The 22,748-nt window shown below is 37.0% G+C and overlaps 1 protein-coding gene across 1 annotated transcript in view; it reads left to right on the plus strand.

Moving 5' to 3' along the window:
- IL1RAPL1 (interleukin 1 receptor accessory protein like 1) overlaps positions 1-22,748 on the plus strand; it is a 1,341,257-nt gene that overhangs the window by 1,297,150 nt on the left and 21,359 nt on the right. The window contains exon 9 of the mRNA XM_029241535.1: positions 1,203-1,348. Coding sequence (XP_029097368.1) covers positions 1,203-1,348 — 146 coding nt within the window. The remainder of the gene's footprint in view (positions 1-1,202; positions 1,349-22,748) is intronic.

The following is a 22,748-nucleotide window of genomic DNA, read 5'->3' on the forward strand; positions in this document are numbered from 1 at the left end:
ATACATTAATAAATAAGCTATAAGTGAATCAAAATACTGATCAATTGTAAACATTCTCCCATCTAAAGATCACCTCTTCTGGGTATATATGATCATTTTAACTAAATTCTTCTTCTTAAATGTGAGGAGTTTTAAAACTTGATGAAAGGTATAAGAGAAAAAGGTTTTCGATAGAAAATAAAAACCTATAGAACTGTCATATAAGATTATTTCTACTGGAATTTTCTTCCTGGCAACAAATACACAAGAATATTGCACTGCAGTTGGGTTCTGAAATGCCCAAATGAGCAATTCTCCAGTATGTACTAAAATGTTCCTCTGCTATTTCTCATGTTCAAAACTTCACTATTATCTCATACCCATACACTCTGAAATGCTAAGGTTAAAGAAGGATAATAAACCTCCTAACTTTTCCACTCTCTCCTGTTGTGGGTGCTCAGGGAATGTTCTAGAAAGGTATTTTTCTTTATTTCTGCATTAGGAAGTATTGTGCAGAAATGAGTTACCAAGCAGGTGGGAGGGTAGAGGTGGAAACTTTGTGAGCAAGGAAAGGGAGGCTTACTTTGAAGTTTTCCATTTGTTCTAAAAAGATTGCTAAAATCCTTGACACTGAGATTAGTGAGCGTTTACCATTAATTTTAAATGTCAGAATTAAACACTTCATCAAACATTTAGTCTACAGTTTTGTAATTTCATGTTTCTTTTAAAATAGGAATTGATTTGCACCATTAAAAAAAAATAGGCTAGAGGTTTCAATTGAAATGTCAAAATAGCTCAGAAATTTTCTATTCTTTCCTTTTATTTTTTTAAACTAACCTGGTAGATAATTAGTCCTCCAGCCGAAGACATTAGAATTTCTTATCTCACCCTTACATCATATTTCTTCTTAAAGGGAAAGCAATTTGTATACTTTTCTTCAAGGTCTCTCTCACCTCTTTATTATGATAGTGTGATTGTCCTGCTAAGAGAGATAATTAACTGCAACTTAATTAGCATCTACAAAGACAAGCTTCCTTATTAGAAGTGAAGAAGAAAAGGGCATGATATAATTTAATTAAGATAGCATTAATCCATGACCAAATTTGAAGCACAGATGCTGTAGGTTTTTTCACATCAGATTCAGATTCATCTAAATGTTTTTCTTTTTCATGTATGTGTATGTTTGTGTGGGGTTTTTTGTTTCGTTTCGCTTTATATTTTAGAATCCTCAAGGAGCATCTTGGGGAACAGGAAGTTTCCATCTCATTAATTGTGGACTCTGTAGAAGAAGGTGACTTGGGAAATTACTCCTGTTATGTTGAAAATGGAAATGGACGTCGGCATGCCAGTGTTCTCCTTCACAAACGGGGTGAGTGTAACCTTCTAAGCTTGAGTGGTTGACTTAACCTTTAATGGAAGGGAAGTAATTGGGAAGCAAAAAGGTTTTAAATTGTTTTTACATAAATTTATTCTAAATAAAATAATTACATTAGCATTAGGGCCATCAAAACATGTAACACAGCAGATAGGTGACTAGCTCATACACTAGAGTCAAACTCAGATTCCTTGCTTTGTTTTTTTGTTGGTTTGTTTGTTTTGGCCGCGCCTCATGGTATGCGGGATCTTAGTTCTTGAACCAGGGATCAAACCCACCAGGGATTGAACCCATTCCCCCTGCAGTGGAAGCGGGGAGTCTTCACCACTGGACCACCAGGGAAGTCCCCCTTGCTCTGTTTTAATACCAACTATATAACCTTAGGAATGATATCTAACTTCCTTAAGCTTCAGTTTTCTGATAATATGGAATGGGGAAAATAATAATATCAACTCTTCAGTGTGTTTTAAGGATGAAAGAAGACAGTAAATGTGAAGAGCTTGGCATGGAGCCTGTACACAGGAAATATTTAGTTAGATGCTACTCTTTATTATTAGAAATAGGCAAACCAATTAAAAATAACCAGGACAGTTTTAAGTCAAAGATTGTGCTCCTTATTGGAAGGTTGTTCCTTGAGTGTAAGAATTATGTCCAATGGATTCCCCATTGTAGTTCTTTTTGACTTTTTTTCTGCCTTGGATAAGTTTCACATGTGTAATATCCTCCCATGATTAATAATAATTCTCTAGTGAATTATTTGTCAATTATTATTCATGAATAGCAATTCACTAAATCTGATTCCACGGCAACCCCAACACCTTACACACAGGGATAAAATATATATAAATAGATACTGAATTGTTTGAAATTATAGACGATTGTAAAATTTGAGCCATGCCTTTTAGTTGGTGAAACTTTTCATGTACGTCGCAGAGAAAAATATATTTTTTCTACATTATGCTAAGTGAAAACTTTCTGGATGTTCTCTTACTCAGCAAATTCACAGTGATTTTAATTTCAAAGCACATGTTTAATCCTAAACTCTTTGAGGTTGGAAAAGAAAGAGAATGCCGAAGACTGTTCCCCTCACTTTAGTGGACAATAGATTCTCTTTGAATAATGTTACTGAAAGCTATTAAAACAGACACTTCTGTTGTCAAGGTGACTATAATATTAAAATACTTTACTTTTGGGGGGATGTTAACAGAGGGAAAAGGTAAGCAGCAGTTAGTAAGCAATATGATTGTTTGTTTCTCTAGCTTAACACATATATTCAGTCAATGAAGGGATTTAGAGTAGAAATATTATACATATAAAAGGACAGAAATAGCTTCTCATGGTTGGAAGCAATTTAAATGTGTAATTAAACTACTCCATAACATCTTCCTCAGTGATCGGTCAGCTTATACTGGATCACATTCCTCCTCAAGGAAGCCAATTCTATCTTTGGAAAAACCTAACTATTAGAAAGCATTCCTATTTCACTGTCTGTCTACTCCTTGACCCCACTTTCAATCTCTCTTCCCCAAAGTAGCCCTTCAAAAGTTTGAGGACCGTCACCATAATCCTTCTGGGCCTTCATTTCCCTAGATTCAACTTCTTTAGTTCCTTTTATTCATTCTTCTTTTATGTGGATAAAATACTTGCACCATTCTGGTTACTCTCTTGAGCAACATATATTTCTTTTTAGGACAAAGTAGGAATGACAGTTAAAGTACGGAAGCTGGGTTGTTTCCAAGGAGGATACAATTATTAAAGCTCTCTTCTAGCAGCCAGGCACACAGCCAGGAAGGGGCACACAGCCCCACGCTATTTTTAGCATGTGTGGCCTAAGGTTAAGTTGCCCATAGCTACAGAAGCTTCCAGTACTACAAAAATAAATGACTGAGGAATCAAGGAAATTGTTTGAAAAAACTTTTCCAATACTGTCTAATTCCCCAAACATGAAGAAGAAAGTAGTGGACAATGTTAGAGCACTCTTGAATACTTAGATCTTCCACAGTGTTTTTCAAAGATGTATTTATGCCATCAGCATTTTATTCTTAATAAAATAAAAGCATTAAGAAGCCAAAAAGAGTTCTTCAAGGTCATGTTCTCCTAAAGTCCCTCTTAAAGTTAGTGTTCACCTTCCTTTTAAGGGAGCTGCAGCAAATAAGTCATCAATTCACAATGACAGCAGTGTGGAATGGTCTACCCCAACCATCTACGGGGAAAAACAAAGGACTCTAGTTAACAGATGGCATAACTGCAAGTTCCCCAGCCCTGAAAGGTTCAGAAGGTCAAGACACAGCACATGTGAGCTGATAGTTTGGGTCTTTGATCATAGGGTCCCTGAAAGAGTTAAATTGCTGTCATGCTAGCAATTATGTAATGACCAGATGCGTTATATTGCTTGAGGGGCTTCCCTGGTGGCGCAGTGGTTAAGAATCCACCTGCCAATGCAGGGGACGTGGATTTGAGACCTGGTCCAGGAAGATCCCACATGCCGCAGAGCAACTAAGCCCGTGCACCACAACTACTGAGCCGCTGAGCCTGCGCTCTGGACCCCGCAAGCCACAACTACTGAGCCCCCATGCCACAACTACTGAGCCCCCGTGCCACAACTACTGAAGCCCACACGCCTAGAGCCTGTGCTCTGCAACAAGAGAAGCCGCTGCAATGAGAAGCCCGCGCACCGCAACGAAGAGTAGCCCCCACTCACTTCAGCTAGAGAAAGCCCGCGTGCAGCAACGAAGACCCAATGCAGCCAAAAATAAAATAAATACATTTTTTAAAAAGAAAAGGAAAATCCTTGCTTGGGAATATTCAGAGTTGTTGATTCCTGCAGCCAGGGAAGGTACTTGGACAGTTAGGATTATGTCACATGCTATACAGAGAACTAGGTTATACAGTGAAACAGAGACAAAGGGCCATGGGGCCATATTAGTGTATGACTACCCTGCCCCTTATTCCTCACTCTAGTCCCTGGCCTGACAAGCTTGAGGGTTAGATCCTTGTTCCAAAGAGAACCAAAGCAAAGAGTAGACCAACATTCACTATTTCTTGTCTCCACCATTGCCTATTGAATTGAATTCCATATATGTCTCTGAATCTTTTACCCAGATGTCTTTGCTTAGATTCCTAATTGCTGCTACCCGATTCGACCACACATCAAACACTGACCTTCAGTTTCCCTCCAAAACCCCGACCTTTTATTTTCCTTTCATTTTTATGTTTTCCATTTCTCTAACACAAACAATTCTCCAGATGGATACTCAGCAGCATTGTGCTCTGGCCTCTGGGCTAGCCCCTCTTGCACCGATCAGGCAGTCCTAAATTTCTTACTCATCCGCTGAGTTTTTCGTCCATACTCTAATTCTGGATGACCTCACAGCGTGGACATGTTTACTGTCTGGAGCAAAGTAGTTCAATGTTTAAGGGTTTGGACTCTGGAGCAAGGCTGTCTGTATGAAACCTACTCTCTGCTTACTAGCTATGCTATCCTGGACAAATCCCTTATTCTCTGTGAGCCTCAAATTCCTCTTGTGTAAAAGGGGAATAATAATAGCACCTTCCATATAGAGTAGCTATGAGGATTTAATAAATGAATATATATCAATATGTATCACAATGTCTGACACATATTTATCACCTAGTAAACGTTAGCAGCTATTACATGATTTTTCTACTCCAACTACATGATGTTCTGGCTAATTTAGGATGCAGCAATAATGTGTTCCATTAAAAACTCCCTGAAATCTAATTTATCGTTCATTAAAGTGGTCAGCTGTAGCTCCAGCAATTTTGTTCCGTTGATTCTGTATTTTTTTTTATAACAGATTTACTTTAGTTTGAATGTGCTGTCCGAAAGGAGATCTTCATTTATTTATTCATGCATTTAATGATAATTGTTAAGAACCTACTATGTGTCTGGCACTCATAAAATTAAATGAACAGGAAATAAGAACCAATATAATTTGAAATGCCATCATCTGCTTTTTAAATTACATTGATATTAAGCACTTCTAATGTATTGACAGAATTGTGCTTCTAGGGGATGTTTGGCTTTGAAACTGTCACATTAAGGGAATGTTCATTAACAGTCCTGTTGTAAATGGTTATGTTTAGATATATCGATTACAATATTATGGCACTTCATTCATCATGAAGTAGTTTGGGGACTGGCAAAGTATCTACCTCAGAGACTAGCACTAGTTAATAATGATAAATATCTAGTTTTTCTCTATTCCGCCTCAAACACATTTTAATTGTTGCATGTGCAGTCTCTCTCTCTCCCTCCCTCCCTCTCTCCCTCCAAAGAGTGTAATCAATGGGAATTAGACTTGCTCTATAAACTCCCTAGTCCTCGGAATATCTTTAGTAATGTAATTAACATGTACATCATTTAGGATGCATTGTTTTAAAGCCAGATGAATTTAGACCCAGTGGAGTCCTTATCCCTTCTTATAATGAATCATTTTTGTACTATGTGCCCCTATCCTTGTTGGTATTTACCTAGTGCATTTATTTGCTGAGAGATACAGTAAGACTATAGAACTGTTTAAAGCTCTCTCGGGGCTCATCCTTTGACATCTTCGACCATTGATTTCAGAATATGGAAAAGCCAAACTTTGCCCAGACATCAAAACCTCCTACATCTCTTTATGGCTGCATCTCCCTAAAAAGACCATGACCCATTAAAAACTGAGTAGACATCCACAGAAGAGTCACTTTTACTGAGTCGTTACTGTGGGGGAGGAAAAATCATTTTCTCTCTACCTTTCTAGGTTCTTGGCTGAGACACACCGTGTAATAAAAGATAGATTAACAGGAGAAAAACAAACATAAATTTAATAGCATATATTCCTCCTGTATACATGGGACAAACCCAGGAAAGCTGAGTAACTCCCTGAAGTGGCCCAAGCCAGCACCTTAATTACCATCTCCAGCTAAAGACAAAACAAGGTGTTGGGGAGCAGGGAGGTGGCCAGGAAAAGCACAGTAACCATGGGCATGGTTGTTCTGCAGATTTAATTCTCTGCCTTCTCCACTGATGAGTTTCTGGAGATTCAGAGTCATCCTCTCCCTGGTACAGCAAGGGAAACACCCTTACAAATGAGGATTTCTTTTATAAATGTAAATATCTCTTACAAAGAGTAACTTCTACTCGGTTTTTAGAGCTTCTCCTGTGTCTGCTGTCTCTTAAAAATAATCATCCTTAAATAATGTTTATATCAAAGAGGCATATTTTCGGAGGGTATATTCTGTCCCTCTTCTTTGCTTGTGCAATGCCAAAATATTAAAGAACTTTAGTTATGTTGCTGCAGCATCTCCAAATCAGAGCCATCAGGTTTAACAAATTCTCTCTTTGGATAAGATCTGACATTTTGAAGTCAAAGTTTTATTCTATCCTGTAACATTTTTCTTGCTTCTCTGCTCCTCAGTTATGTAAGACATTTAATCTGACCTCAATTCTTTTTTTTTTTCTTGGCAACTAACACCAAAACAAATAAATAAAAACCACGTTGGAGGCTATTATGAATGCCAAGAGCACAAATTGTCTGGTACTAGTGATTTTGTACCTTTGAGTTTCTTGATATAAACATTGCAACAAGATTATTTGACTGCCACCAAAATTACAGGCATGAAAACTAAACTTTTGAGCTGTTTCCTCAGATATAGAATATATGATTTAAGTGAGGTTAACTCCAAGTTATTTTTGCCTCAACAGTGGAATATCTTTCCAAAGGTCTGTTGATCCCAGTTTTTCTTGATCAGCTACAGCATGGATATTTGTTACGTAGCATAGTTTTGCCTTTCAGTCCTTTTGGTTATTGTTTTCCTAAGTGTGAATTGGCATATCCAAGCAGCATCTTTGTTAGGAAAGAAAAGGACCACTCTTAGCTGATGATTAGCTTATTTCTCAATTAATAGGTAACAAGGGAATGATCCAGGACAACACCCATATTGAGAGCCAAGAATGATAAGCCCTTCAGTTTTTATCATTCCTGTTAATCATGTGGGCCAGAGCTCTTAGTATTTAATTTATATATGGGCATAGTCATTGGAAGTCCTTTATTTTGTTTGTTTTCCTAACTAAATGTTAAATTCTTAATAAAGATCTTTAACTTGTACTTCTCTCTTATATCTTTAACTTGTACATCATCACATAAGTGTGATGTATGGGATGGTTAAAGTTCAGTAAGGAATCTCCAGATTGAACTTTTAAATGCCCCCGAGGCGAGGAAGCCAAGCCAAACACTTGCCATCATGCTTGCCTGTAATACCTGTAGCTTTGGGTGAATTCCTCTCTTTCTGAGGTCCCCCAAATATCCTGAGGTTCCTGCACCTGCCAGGAAGTGACCTGCCTTACTCCCCTGGTAAGGCTGCCGGGAACCCTGTAAGCAAGGTGCCAGGCTGTTTTTCCAAAGGGCCTTATTGGCTCCATAAAGTCAACCTTAGTTCCTTAAAGCTGTCTGGTCATATATGAGTCTATGCATGTCTCTCTCAAATAAGACATTCCAGTGAAAACCTTGGTAATATAACAAATTTCCAATTGTGTCCTGTTCCAAGGAGAACAGATTCTTATTGAACTTATGTAAATATAACTATAATGCCCTGAAAATAAGAGTATTCACCATGAGTTTCTGAATTCTGGAGGGATCAGGTAGGGAGAAAAATATAAATGTTTCAATTCTGCTTATAAAGATATAACTTACTGAATTGCTGTTAAGTCATAGTGTAAGATTAAAGGTTTTCTTATATCTGAAAAACAAAGATTAAAAATGTAGTTATAGTTCAGACAAAAAAGTCAAAATTATAATCATATTCATCAATTTATTCAGTCCCATGTGATTAATTCTTGTTGCTCTTATCTTTTGTTAGCAGTTTTGTGAAGCCATCAGTTTTTTGATTAGAGTTCTATAATTTCTTACCCAATTCAGTGGTATCATCTGAAAGTTATCAGAAAGATACATTGTCAAAAAGTCCTTTCTATGGATCTTCTTGAAGATGAAGTTTTTGTTTTGTTTGCAAAAGCATCAGAGTAAAACAATAATTGTCTATAAATGACAAAAGTCTTAAAATGGCATGGTTAAAGATCTGATTCACTGTAGTGCAATTGAAAAGGAAATTTGATTATTTCTGTGATATAAAGTTTTAAGATAATAACTAGAATTATGGCTAATAACATTATACCAGGAAATATCTGAATTTTATGAATTTTATATTATTTCTAGAACATTTATATTAATAACATTTACCCAAATAATATAACCTAAGAACATTTATCATCACTTATTTGACAATGCTTCCCATATCATTTAGCATACCCAATAAGCCTAATTAGTTTAATATCTCTCTTTTATAAGGAGAGAAAGCAAATATTTTGAGGTATTCCAGGGGCCTTTTGGAAAACCCCCAAATTATTTCCAGGTCAATAAGACTTCATCAGAATTTTACTTGGGGGAAGTTTGTCAAAAATATCAAAAAATTTTAAAACACTTGTCAGATAGGATCCTAGGTCACTATGAAACAATACTTAGTTATTCACTTAATCAAAATGACAAAGACTTCACAGGCAAATACAGAAAGTTAAATAGTTGTAAAACAACTTAGCTCTTATAATATTTGAAGAGACTCGGGTATCTTTCCTAAATAGTCAAAGACCTGATAAAAATAAATTGTTTTTCTAGACAGATGCCATTAATGATAAAGAAAATATTTGTTTACAATTGCTTATTAAGAGCAGACCAATGATCTAAAAAAAACCTTTGTGCTTTTAACAGAAAGCAAAACCAAATTCTAATTTTGTACAAGTGTACCTTTGATACTGAAATTTATTCACATAATAAAATTTATCCCAATCTTAGCCAGCTTGATCACACATAAAATTTCTTTCCCAAGATCCCTTTTTCACAAAACTTCTACAATTTTCTACGGCCACTTTAGTTTGCCCCTTTTTCTCTTTCCCAGTTTGAAATAATCAGCTCTAGGACAAAAATCACTTTTATTTCTCTCAACAAAAATGCATCTCCATTATCTCATGCCTTTTCTTACCCAAAAATACATTTTACTTCCCTTGCATACAGAATTGTTTCCCTTATTATCTCTAGTATCCTTAATCACATGTAATAATTAGAAACCTTAATTTCTAGCGAAAACAAAGAAATAATTGTGAACTACATTAGCATTTTGTGGTGTGGAAAATTTATAAATACACTTTTTTTAAAATTTCAGCTCTTTTAATTTTTTATTGAAGTATAGTTGATTTACAATATTGTGCCTATAAATACCTTTTATAATTTCTAGAAATACATGCCCTTTTAAATAGTGCAGTCTTTCAGTGTGGCACAAGACATGGTTACTAAAAGACTGAAATTCATCTTTAGTTTCTCCGCAATAGGAAGTCAAAAGTAGATAAGACTATGTTCAATAATTAATGTTTTATTATTTTATCTTATTTGGAAATGATCTAGATATTTAATGAATTTCCATCATTTAATTTGATCTAGCAAAACCCTAAGGGTGTTAAGTTACCAGAAAGATTTGGGGAACTATTTAAGTAAACAATCATCGTTTTAGAAAGTTCACCTGAAAACTCTTATCTCATTTACATCTATTTAATACATTTGTTTTTAATAATCGCACTTAGATTACCCCTGAAGATTTTATGAGACATTAAAGCAGTTAGCCATCTTAAGTTATTTTTCTTGTTGACAAATTTTGTAGCAGAGATAACATGAACTTATTTGACTTTTAGTAAACCTAGGTAGCATAAAAGTATTGTACTGAATGCTGATAACTCTAAAGATACACCTGTTTTAATTAAACCAGTAAGTTTAAATTTGCTTTTATTGACTAAAGATTAATCATAGATCACATGAAGTTAAAAAACAGTTGCGTTAGTTCCTATGACATTTAGAAATAATTTATGTAAGCATTTACTTTAAGCTGAGTAAATAGAGCTCTTTTACAAATTAATTATGGCATGACCATCTAGAGATATAAAAATAACCCTATCTGTAATGTACACACCAGAGAGAATATTCCCACTGGTCCTAAAGGCAAGCTGGGTCTACCTCACCACACCCTTGCCCACGATCTTTGCAGGTATCTCTGGTGATAGCTCTATTCTGGGAACAGGTCCTTTATTTAAATTATTTTAGGCAACTAAGACAGACGTAAAAAGAAAAACTTCCTGAGTTTCTATTTCTTAAAAATAACCAGACTAGGGCCTCCCTGGTGGCGCAGTGGTTGGCAGTCCACCTGCCGATGCAGGGGACACGGGTTCGTGCCCCGTTCCGGGAGGATCCCGCGTGCCGCGGGGCGGCTGGGCCCGTGAGCCGTGGCTGCTGACCCTGAGCGTCCGGAGCCTGTGCTCCACAACGGGAGAGACCACAGCAGGGAGAGGCCCGCGTACCGGAAAAAATAAAAAAAATAACCAGACTAAGTTGATCCTCATAACAAAGAGACACATTTTGGGGTGGCAAAATTTGCTCCCCTACACCACTCTTGGAAAGTCAACCCAAAGTCCCTAGAGCAGTGCTTTACCATCTTCTGTTGTGGTTGTTATCGCAATCTTTACAGTACACAGAAATCACCTAGGAAGTTTGTTAAAAAGTGATTCAAAATCACTCATCTGGGACTTCCCTTGTTGTCCAGCGGTTAAGATTCTGCACTTCCACTGCAGCGGGCATGGGTTCGATCCCTGGTTGGGGAAGTAAGATCCCACATGTCGCGTGGTGCAGCAAAAAAATCATTAGTTTGAGGTGAACTCAAGATTTGAATTTCAAACAAGTTTCTTGATGCTGCTGGTCTGTGGACCACAGTTGGCATACCAAGGTCTTTGCCTAGGCAATAGGTACTCTAATAAACTTGGTAGAATCTAACAGGTGAAAAGCAACTAGCTCTCTTGAGTTCACTGTTGCCATCACAGAGGGATGAAAGAGGGCTATAGCCAGTCACTGGGACTAATTCTAACTAATTGCCTCATTCTTTTTACGTGGTCAACACCTTTGAATCTGTTTGAACGTTTGTACATTGCCCTCACATCTAGTCTTAATGAGGTTACTTGCCTCATGTATTCAATGAAATTGTGCTTTATAGAACACATTTGCTACTCAGAGAGATGTCTGAAAGAGCACTGTCTTCAAGTATTAAATAATTAACCTCTTAAATGAAGAGGGCCTTCATTGTTGGACACAGTTCCTCCATATCCCTTTTTAAAAAAGGAAATCCACTTAGGGATGTCTCAACAACCTATATATGGATATATACATATATTTCAATCTATGCAAATAGGCTGTATACAGTGTTCAGCCTGTGCAAATAGCAGTTCCCAAGGAGGAACAAGATATATGATGGGCAGTAAGTACTGCTAATTTCCTGGGTTTTGTTTTTTTTTTTTGGTTTTTTGCAGTACGCGGGCCTCTCACAGTTGTGGCCTCTCCCGTTGCGGAGCACAGGCTCCGGACGCGCAGGCTCAGCGGCCATGGCTCACGGGCCCAGCCGCTCTGCGGCATGTGGGATCTTCCCAGACCGGGGCACGAACCCGTGTCCCCTGCATCGGCAGGCGGACACTCAACCACTGCACCACCAGGGAAGCCCTAATTTCCTGTTTTAAACACTTGTATTCAGCTAAATTTCAATTATGTGTAGTAAGGAAGGGCAGACAGTGTGAAGATTGAACCTCCACATATTATTGGTCAATGATATGATCGCAAAACAGGCAAAGAAAAAAATAACACAGTAACAGAACCTGGATAAATAGTTCCTATGTGTTCAGAAGTTCAAATCATTTTTTACAGGCGTCTTTCTAGCATCTAAAGAGGTTATAAAAACACAAGTAAACCTACAGTGAGAGCAGAGGGAATTCACTGGAACTCAGATCTTTGTCTTGGAAAGTAACACACAGGCACTTTAGAAAATAATAATTCAGTGTAAGGTATTTGCAAGAAGCCTACAGATATCATTGAGCACGCACATAGCACAATTCCACATATGTGATCAGAGATCACAAGCAGAATAGCATATCCATGGCCACTGCCCACCAACACACCATTCACTTTTACTTCTCAGAACTACCTTAATATTCTCATTATTTCTGGGTCAGGACAACCTATTGACTGACAATTCTTCATATCCTGCTCTAAGTCTCACTTCACTGCTGGTTAAAGATGATTCATATAATGCTGTTGTATGAGAAAGCAATAAATCATTCCCATTCACTAAATGTGAATTAAGTCCCAGCTCTGGGCAAGGCACTGGGTTAGTTGTCCTCAGTAGTTGAGTCACTGCTGCCAGCGCGATGTCTATCACCATCCTGGGGCATGAAAGCAACATTGTTGGGGAGAGGAAGATGGCTGTGCATTTTTATGGCTGTGAATTCCTGCACTCGGTTGAGAAATGGCACAACTGGGTCGAAAATGCAAGGTATAACTTTTAATAAGCAGTTCCCTGTATATCGAACTTTGACAGCCAGGTCAGTAAAGTGAGAAGTTAGACGTGACACATAAAAAAATGCTAACTACTCTCTCAGGTCATATAGTAGGAAAAAACGTGTTGATTTCCAATAAATTTCCATGGTAACTTGTATTAGATTTTAGTGCTGAGAATTACACTTGCCATCTGTAAGAAATATGTTAGCTATTAGTCTCTATTTTTAGGGCACATATACTATTTTTAGCATGTGTTCTATGAAGGATGATATATCTGGAGGTTGATTTCTCTAAATTAAAGATGGACATTTAAATGCTATTAAAATAGATTTTGTTTGTACTTCACAAAAAGAAATCCAGTGGTATATTTAAGAAAGCACAAAAAGGTCATTTTAAAGATCACCCAGGAATCATTACCATGAATTAGAATTTGATATGAATGAGGATTGACTGAAAAATTGTGAACGGGGTGAAGAAATGGACAGTTACTTGAGAGTGTTTGTATTTGACTCTTCACTTGTGTGTGACCTAAAGCAAGGCTCTTTATGTCATTGTTCTTCATTTTTATCATTTGTTAACTAATTATCCTTAAGCCACAGTGCAGTAATCTTGTAAGAACATATTAAACTCCAGGTGACTAATAGTATATATTAGCCCATTCATCAGATTTTATAGGTTCTCAGAGTTTTGAGTCATTGTACCTCATTTTGCAAATCTTGAAAGTGAAATGAAACAGTTGCTCTTCCCAGGAATTTTCTTATAGTTTTAAGTGTTTGTAAAGTTGACTCATATCTTTAGATAAGTTCCTGTAACTGCAGAATAGAAATTATAATTCCTTAAGGTATGCTATGGCAGATCAAAGCACTGACTGGTAATGGTTACCAAATTCATGGAAACTAAAATGGAAGAGGCCATTATCAAAAGCTAAAGAATGATACTTAAATTGCCTGACTTAAATCAGTTTGGAATTCTAATTCTAGTATGAAATATAAAGTGAATATAACTTGAAAACTCATTTATACTACACCATTTCAAGGTAATGACTCACAACTGCTTGGGTGCATTTCTAATTCTCCCCAAGTGAACAAATGCATCTATATTATTTAACTATATCACTATCGAAAGTAGCTAAAAGGAATACATTAAAGATGTCACAACAGAATTCCGTATTGGCCATCATCTTGTGCAGATTAATGTCAGTGGCAACTCAGTAGTCCCATAAAAGTTGATAATTTTCAACTTGCCACGTGGCATGTGGGATCTTAGATCCCTGACCAGGGATCAAACCCGCACCCCTACAGTAAAAGCACGGAGTCTTAACCACTGGTCTGCCAGGAAAGTCTGTCAACTTTTAACTATTCTCAGACCAGTTTAGCTTCCTTGTCTGTAAAACAATGCAATTAGACTAAATGAAATTTGAAATCCATATTTTCTCTAAAGTGGGATTATGATTTTTTTTAAATATTTATTTATTTTTGGCTGTGTTGGGTCTTCGTTGCTGTGCGAGGGCTTTCTCTAGTTGCGGCAAGCGGGGGCCACTCTTCATCGCAGTGCGCGGGCCTCTCACTATCGCGGCCTCTATTGTTACGGAGCACAGGCTCCAGGCGCGCAGGCTCAGTAGTTGTGGCTCACGGGCCTAGTTGCTCCGTGGCAAGTGGGATCTTCCCAGACCAGGGCTCGGACCCGTTTCCCCTGCATTGGCAGGCAGATTCTCAACCACTGCGCCACCAGGGAAGCCCCTGGGATTATGTTTTAACCTGCTTTTTCAGGGAATGTTTGTAAACTGTTGCAAAAAAACATGGTTATTATTTATATAGAGAAAAACTCCCTATTGGTGTTAAATAATTCCTGCTAGACTTGCCTGGCTGAACTAGGCATCTATAAATGATGATTGGGTAAACAGACAGGTGAATGAAAAATTAATTAGGCTAAAGAGTTTGCCGTAAGGGCTCTTAGCAAAACACAGATTATAAACCACCTTGGATAACTCTATTCCAAACTGTCCAGAGTAAAAGGCAAAATATAAGCTATTTTGAAGTGTTAGCATGTAAAACTATAGGTCACGCCCCTGTTAAGTTCAATTGAAACCTAATACACTAGAAAGAGATGCATTAAAAAAAAATTTAACTGAAGTAGTAATAGTGGTTATCTCAGGGCGGTCTGATTCCATGTGACCTTTAATTTATTTTTCTTATCGTTATATGATTTTCAAACTTTTTACAGTAAACATATTTTATAGAGTCAGGAAAAAAGGTGAGAAAAAATAAATGTATTTTGATACAGTCTGAAGAATTTTAAAATTCTTACAGGAAACCTACCATTAATCTGTTTGCTATAAAATCAAGTTATTTCCACATTTTAAAAGTATGTTAAAATATGTTTCCTTGGGCTTCCCTGGTGGTGCAGTGGTTGAGAGTCCGCCTGCCGATGCAGGGGACACGGGTTCGTGCCCCGGTCCGGGAAGATCCCACATGCCGCGGAGCGGCTGGGCCCGTGAGCCATGGCCGCTGAGCCTGCGCGTCCGGAGTCTGTGCTCCGCAACGGGAGAGGCCACAACAGTGAGAGGCCCGCATACCGCAAAAAAAAAAAAAAATCTGTTTCCTTGAATGTATTCTTGCTTCCACTTTATATCTGTCTGTATTAGAAAACATTGCATGTTAGGGGACACCTTAACTTTTGCATTTTCTCAAACCACTGCTAATTTTCACACACCAAAAATCAATACATAGAGTGAGACAATAAGATAGTGCCTTACTCTTTGTGAAGCAGGGCAGTGTTATCGCTGTTTTGGTAAAAGAGAATTCATTATTGAGGACAGACTTTTCATATATCCTGACGACACAGGCCACTAAAACATATGAGCCACCTACTTTATTCTCAACTTTGTCGTGGCTTAAGGAACTTTTTTCTGTTCCCTTAGGAGGAATCAAGGAATGGTAGGTTCTGCCATTGGTAGTTCCCAAAGCATGCCTATTCCTTCATAGAGGGTTGATGGGAGAAAAAGAAAAAACTTAAATGTTGATAAATTCTTGATGAGTATCTCTTTACAAAATGAGAAAGGAAGGCAAACTTAACACTATTTTCCTCAACATTTTTATGTTTTCAGAAAACAGTGGTCAAAAAAGATTCAAAAGGGATAAGAAATGGATTTTTCTGTTATGTCCTTTGAGGGAAATGATCCAGCATACGGTTTTATTATTGTTTTTGCCTTAATAGTCTCTAGCTCTGTGGAATCACCAAGATTTTTTTTTTTTTTTTTGCGGTACGCGGGCCTCTCACTGTTGTGGCCTCTCCCGTTGTGGAGCACAGGCTCCGGACGCGCAGGCTCAGCGGCCATAGCTCACGGGCCCAGCCGCTCCGTGGCATGTGGGATCTTCCCGGACCGGGGCACAAACCCACGTCCCCTGCATCGGCAGGCAGACTCTCAACCACTGCGCCACCAGGGAAGCCCTCACCAAGATTTTGAATGAAACTTGTCTCATGAGAGAAACAGCTTTTGCTGAACACGTTTTATTCTAATGCTTTCAATAATTATGAAATAAGTTAAAATCTTAAGGGAAGAAAATTGTAATAATAACATCAAATTCTAAAGTTTATCAAAGCATCCCATTCTGTATATTGCAATAACTCCGTTTTTACATGTGTAAAATATTTTATAAATCGATTTTTAACAACTGAATATACTGACTATACTACAAATCATCATACGATTTTTTTAGAAGTGTTCAGTGTTTCTGTCGAGAGCATGGTTCCTTCTATTGGTTATCTAAGCAGTCTAGATGTTCTGGGCTCTTTGGCCAGTCCAAAGCATTCCCAGTGGAAGACCAAATTCTTTTAACTGTGACTACATATCCTCTGGTGGAGGATTGCTTTTAGGATAAACACTGCAGCCCTTAACAAAAAGGAGTAAAATGGCAATGCCACCTTCCCTCTGACAATTTTCTCTCCAGAGGCGTTTTGTAACATTCCATCTGTGACTGTCTATTTGTATGACATGTTGAAAAGGAAATTCCTAGTAGAGGTAAAACAAATACTTTTTCTTCTAAGAGGTTTCCTTTTAGTTATCAGTGAGGTTTGACCCCTTGATATACAATGGCCCTGTCTTCTAAGCTGGTCACTCGAGGCCCATTTAGTTGTTTATTATAGCAGTATCTTTCTTTGTCTGGCTTCTCCCCATCATGCTAAGTTGTACGAGATCTAAGATGAAGGAGGCCCCATCTGAATACTTTGTATGTGTCTGTGTGTGCAAAAACATAATAGTCTGTGTACAGCCCACATTATGGTCTTTGGATAGACCTATTTCAAACATTGCTTTCAGAATCCAAAGGGGAAATGTTTTCAGAGATAAAGCTCTGTCTGTGTTAGTAATACCACATGGTACATTTTGAAAATATATGTCAATTTTCCACTAGGGAGAATCATTGTCCTATTTTTCTGACCTAATTTTAAGAAACCTGACTTAATTGATACCATGAATCCTTCAAACAAATATTTATTTTCAAGGTGCATGCTAGCTGCTTGGAAAAGGAAAAAAAAAAGATAAATATATTCTAGCTGAGAAATCAGAGCATGAATTTGCCTACCATCACCCATCACACCATACACTTGCTTTCCCCGTACTCCACACCAAACTACTTGCCAAACTCCTTTGCAGCCACTGTCCTGTACTGTGCCACATAGTGTCATATCCCTATCTCTAAGATCCCCCAACAGAAACACAAATACTCACACACACAAACACCCTGAGTGAGTTGCTCACCCGGTCCTTGGTTATTATTCTTATAGTAGAGCATTTTTTACACCCATATAAAAAGCCTAGCAGAGCGACACTTAGGTGCACAATAAATATTAGCTCTTATTATTTTGTTTTTAAATATTTCCTTGCATGCCTGACTCTACAACTACACATCAGCTCCTTTAAGGCAAGGAGCATATTCCATCCGTCATTTTATCACTAGAACCCAAAGCACTACACCTGGTACATTTAACGCACTTACAAAACAAAAAGATAGTGAATGAGTGAGTGAAAAGACAAAAATGAATAATAATATCAAAGATGTAAAGCAATACTTTCCTCATTCTTTAAGTCTATAAAGATTATGTATGTTGTCATTGGATTTATGGATGAACGAATCCTTTTAAATCTGTACTGTGAAGTTGACCGTTTTTCTATAGAATGAAGTTTTATCATCAAACTAACAGCCTGTGTATTAATAATTATACCCCATCAGTTGCTTGAACCTCATGACACATTGTCTGGAAAAATGGCTCACAGAGATATTCTTGTCATTTTAGAGTGGGAATGCACAAAAATCTAACTTTTCATTAGACAAGTACATTTGTTCTTATCCAGTCATCCATTTATCCAGATATTCATTGAGCTCCTACTATGTGTCAGATAGTTTTCAAGGCACTTGAGAGAGAATCAGTTAAAAAATATGAACAAAATAGACAAAAAAAAACTTGCCCTGCTGGAATTTAAGTTCCAGTGGGAGGAGATAGACAATAGATAATAAATATATTAATAAGAAAATTAAATACTATGTTCTGTAATGATAAATGCTATAGTGAAAAATAGAGAAAGGGAAGTGGATACAGCCACAGGTTTGTGACTTGGAATGAGTGGTCAGTGGACCGAGTTGCAAAAGTGTTCTGTGAACAAAGACTTGAAGAAGCAAAGTGGGAGGCCCTAAGGTAAAGCAAGTGCTTATCATGTAAAACCATGAACAACACTTAGTGGTATAATACAGTATGATAAGTCATCAAAAAAGCTACAGAAAATACAGGTTCTAAGGAGACAAATTGCTTTTAGTTGGAAAAGCTTCACTGAAAGTACAGATCTTAGCCTTGCCTTGCAGGATTGGTAGGGTTTTGATAAATGGAAAGAAGTTCTAGGTTGGTACAGAATTGGGAAAACATATGTCAAATTCAATTCACATTGGAGGGATAATTCCTGCCGGAGGTTAATCAGCTGCTTCAATTAAAGGAGTGAAGGACCTTGAATGCCAACACAAGGGGTTTGGACTCTTTCCCATGAGCAATGCAAATCAGCTAACAATTACTGAAGAAAATTCCAAGATGATGACATGTTTTTGGAAGATTAAACTGAAGGCTTTGCAAAGATTATAATGGAATAGCTGTGAATAACTTTAATCCAAAATAATCAACCCAAAATATTCTCAAATTACAATAACACTTGCAATATTGTGATCTTACCGTAATTTCCATATAGCCTCTCCAACTAGATTCACCAGTTATTAACATTTTGCCACATTTGCCTTATCTCTCTTCATCTAGTTAGGTAAATAAAAAGATAGAGCTACACTGTGTATACAAACACATATTATTGCTGAACCACATGAGAGTAAATTGCAGACATCATGACTAAATTCTTCAACATGAATCTTCCTAAAAACAAGGATATTTTCTGATAAGACCAGAGTATATTTATCAAATTTAGGAAAATTGAAAATGATAGAATGCTATTCACTAATATGTAGTCTATATTCATATTTCAAAGGGTATTCCCATAATATCCTTTTACCACATTTTCCATCCAGAATTATGCAATCCATTCAGTTTTCAAGTCTTTTTAGTCTCTTTTAATCTGGGGTTGTTCCTCAACCTTTCTTTGTCTTTCATGGCATTGACATTTTCAAAGAATAGAAACCAGATTTTATTTTTTACTCCTTTTTAGGATATTTACTTATATGTGGCTGGAATACTGCATAGATGATATTATACCTTCTTAATGCATTACATCAGGAGGTACACGATGTCAATTTGTCCCATTACTGGTAATGCTAATTTTGGTCACTTCCTTAAGAATTCTCCCTTAATCATTAATAAATAATCAGTAGGGAGGTACTTTAAGACAGTAGGAATATCCTACCTCATCCATCTTTCACCCATTAACTTTACCCTCTGTTGATAATTCTTGCCTGAGTCAATTATTATTAGGATGGTGGGAAAATGGTGATTTCTAACTCTATTATTCCTTCTGTGTTTGCCAATTGGCATTCTGCCCTAAAGGAGAGCTTTCCTTTTTATTAATTTGTTTATAATTAATATAAACTCATGGATTCATGTTTTATTTGATTACTGTCATTATTTTAAATTGTCTTTTAATACATGCCACTTGGGACTTCCCTGGTGGCACAGTGGTTAAGACTCCACACTCCCAACGCAGGGGGCCCAGTTTCGATCCCTGGTCAGGGAACTAGATCCCACATGCATGCCACAACTAAGTATCCCATGTGCCACAACTAGGAGCCCCCGTGCCACAACTAGGGAGCCCCCGTGCCACAACGAAGGAGCCAGCGAGCCGCAACTAAGGAGCTCGCCTGCCCCAACTAAGACCCAGTGCAGCCAAATTAAAAAAAAAAAAAAAATACCACTTATGAATATTCCCTACTTCATAGAAAAAAATATAAAACAAAACTTAGCACCCTTCCTATCTGGTTGGGGAGAGAAAAAAGACATTCCAAGGGTAGGCTCTAGCTAACTGTATAAGGAATGATGCATTTTTTCCATCTAGTCTTTCATTTAATTTTTTGTTTTAATAGTTTATTAATGTGTAACATTTCAGATCCAAGGGCTTATGGGAGCTTAGTCTAACTAGGCCCTAATCATGGGTCCCAGCCAATACCATATTTGCATTTTTATTTTTTTTTGAATTTTATTTTTTTATACAGCAGTTTCTTATTAGTTATCTATTTTATACATATTAGTGTATATATGTCAATCCCAATTTCCCAATTCATCACACCACCACCACCCCCCTCTGCCACTTTTGCCCCTTGGTGTCCATACATTTGTTCTATACATCTGTGTCTCAATTTCTGCCCTGCAAACCTGGTCATCTGTACCATTTTTCTAGGTTCCACATATATGCGTTAATATATGATATTTGTTTTTCTCGAAATTTCTGACTTACTTCACTCTGTATGACAGTCTCTAGATTCATCCACCATATTTGCATTCTTAATTGACAGTAAGTTAAAGTTAATTTGATACTTTGGCTGAAAACCTCTTTCCAAAACTGCAAAATATACTACTTGGAAGGTAACCTTTTGCCCAAATGTTTGGTTATACAGATCACATTGTTAAATTCAGAGACCACTTTCATTTATTATTATTATTATTATGTATACCTTTCCTTGTTCCAAAAAGCACTTTTGCAAGAGCAAAACTACTATCTTTACATACCAGTTTATACCTTCTGAAAACATTTTCTTGCTATTATGTGAATAGCAATTCAGCTTCTTAATGTGTTACCAAAAAAAAAATTATAACTGCTTCTAAATTGCATTGATGTATTGTAGAATTGAGTTGAATATCTTTGTAGGCTGAGCATAATTATCCTCCTGCCAGGAACAAATAAGTTATACTGCTCCAGAGAAATAAATATGCATATGAATTTATGTGGATGGATAAATCCTTATAAAGTTTAGCTCTTTATAACACAGTGAAAGAAGAAGAAATGTACTTGGTGACGCTAATGAATAAACTGGGATCATTATATTATCTATCATTCATTTCCCCCACAAACTTGCATTTTACTGCATATAAATCAGGGCAGAGCATTTCAAAGGACTTTATATAATGAATGAGGCAATTTTAGGATGAACTATATAAGAATAAGCCACCTAAGGTCTTCAGTTATACTTTAAGCAAGATTATATATATAAATATAGACAGAGATACAAAATGAATACTCCAAGTGAAGAGTTCAAAATTACATATAGGGATTTCCCTGGTGGTCCAGCGGTTAAGTCTCCACGCTACCAGTGCAGGGGGACCAGGTTTGATCCCTGGTCAGGGAACTAGATCCCACGTGCCACAACTAAAAGATTCCGCCTGCCGCAACTAAGACCTGGTGCAGCCAAATAAATAAATAAATAATTTGTTTTTTAAAATTAAAAAAACACAATTACGTATAAACTTTGATTTAACTCTATTAACATCTTTACCTCTTCAAAGATACCTAGCAGAAAAAGTTTGCAAACAACACTAAATACAAGCCAATTAAAAAAAAATAGGATTCCAAACTATGCTAGGTAATTGCAGCAAGATTAGTGTAAACCAAATGCATTTATTATTTGCAGTGTAATCCAATATACTAGGGGATGGCATGCGCTTTATTTTAATTAGCTGTTTCTTTTAAAGGGTTGCTTGGTCCAGCTGTCTTGATAAGAAAAAATTGTAGTCATTGCTCAAAATGCTTGTTGCAAATCTAGTTTTAAATTGAAGCAATTTATTCCGAAAGCAGTCTACTACTGCAGCAATAATCAATGTGTTTTCCCTTAGCCCATACTGGAGCTTTCCACGGACTATTGTTAATTGCCTGTAACTAAATGACTGCTTGTGCCCTTAAATGTAACTCTTTGGCACCTGTTCATTTGTTGTGTTTAACCAAATGCTGGTTTCCCTTAGGTTTTGCCCAGTGATTTTGCTTTACAATTTTCAGTATTCAGTCTCAGTCCCTTAAAGGGGGCAGAGTCTATCATTTTAACAAAATAGCACAAAGGCTAAACAGATTTTTAAAGGTTTGCACTTTCTCTTTCCATCCTCTGATGTTGAATTGTGCTGAAATGGAATCTTTTTATTTTTTAAATGCTGCCACTCCAGGCAGCTTGAACTTGAGCTGAAAAGCAGATCCCATTTCAAAAGGAAATGACATTTGCTGGGGCAACACCATTCACATTGTAATGTAAAGATAAAATACAGCAGTGAGCCCCAATCATTTCTTTTAACAGTAACAGAATTTAACCCCTAGTAATTTTGTCCTGACCTAATGTATAAGCAGTAATGGCTGGCACTCATATTAATGAATGTGTCCAGCTTGGAGCAAAAGAATGTGGAAACTGAATCTAATGCACCATTTTCTTTGGGAGAATTTACACATGCTATATAAACCAATGGAAAAAATTTCAATGGAAAAATTTTTAACCTGCACGCATTTATAACATGAAGGC

Source organism: Monodon monoceros, unplaced genomic scaffold, assembly GCF_005190385.1.
Source record: "Monodon monoceros isolate NGI ecotype Baffin Bay Population unplaced genomic scaffold, NGI_Narwhal_1 Super_Scaffold_22, whole genome shotgun sequence".
Taxonomy (NCBI): domain Eukaryota; kingdom Metazoa; phylum Chordata; class Mammalia; order Artiodactyla; family Monodontidae; genus Monodon; species Monodon monoceros.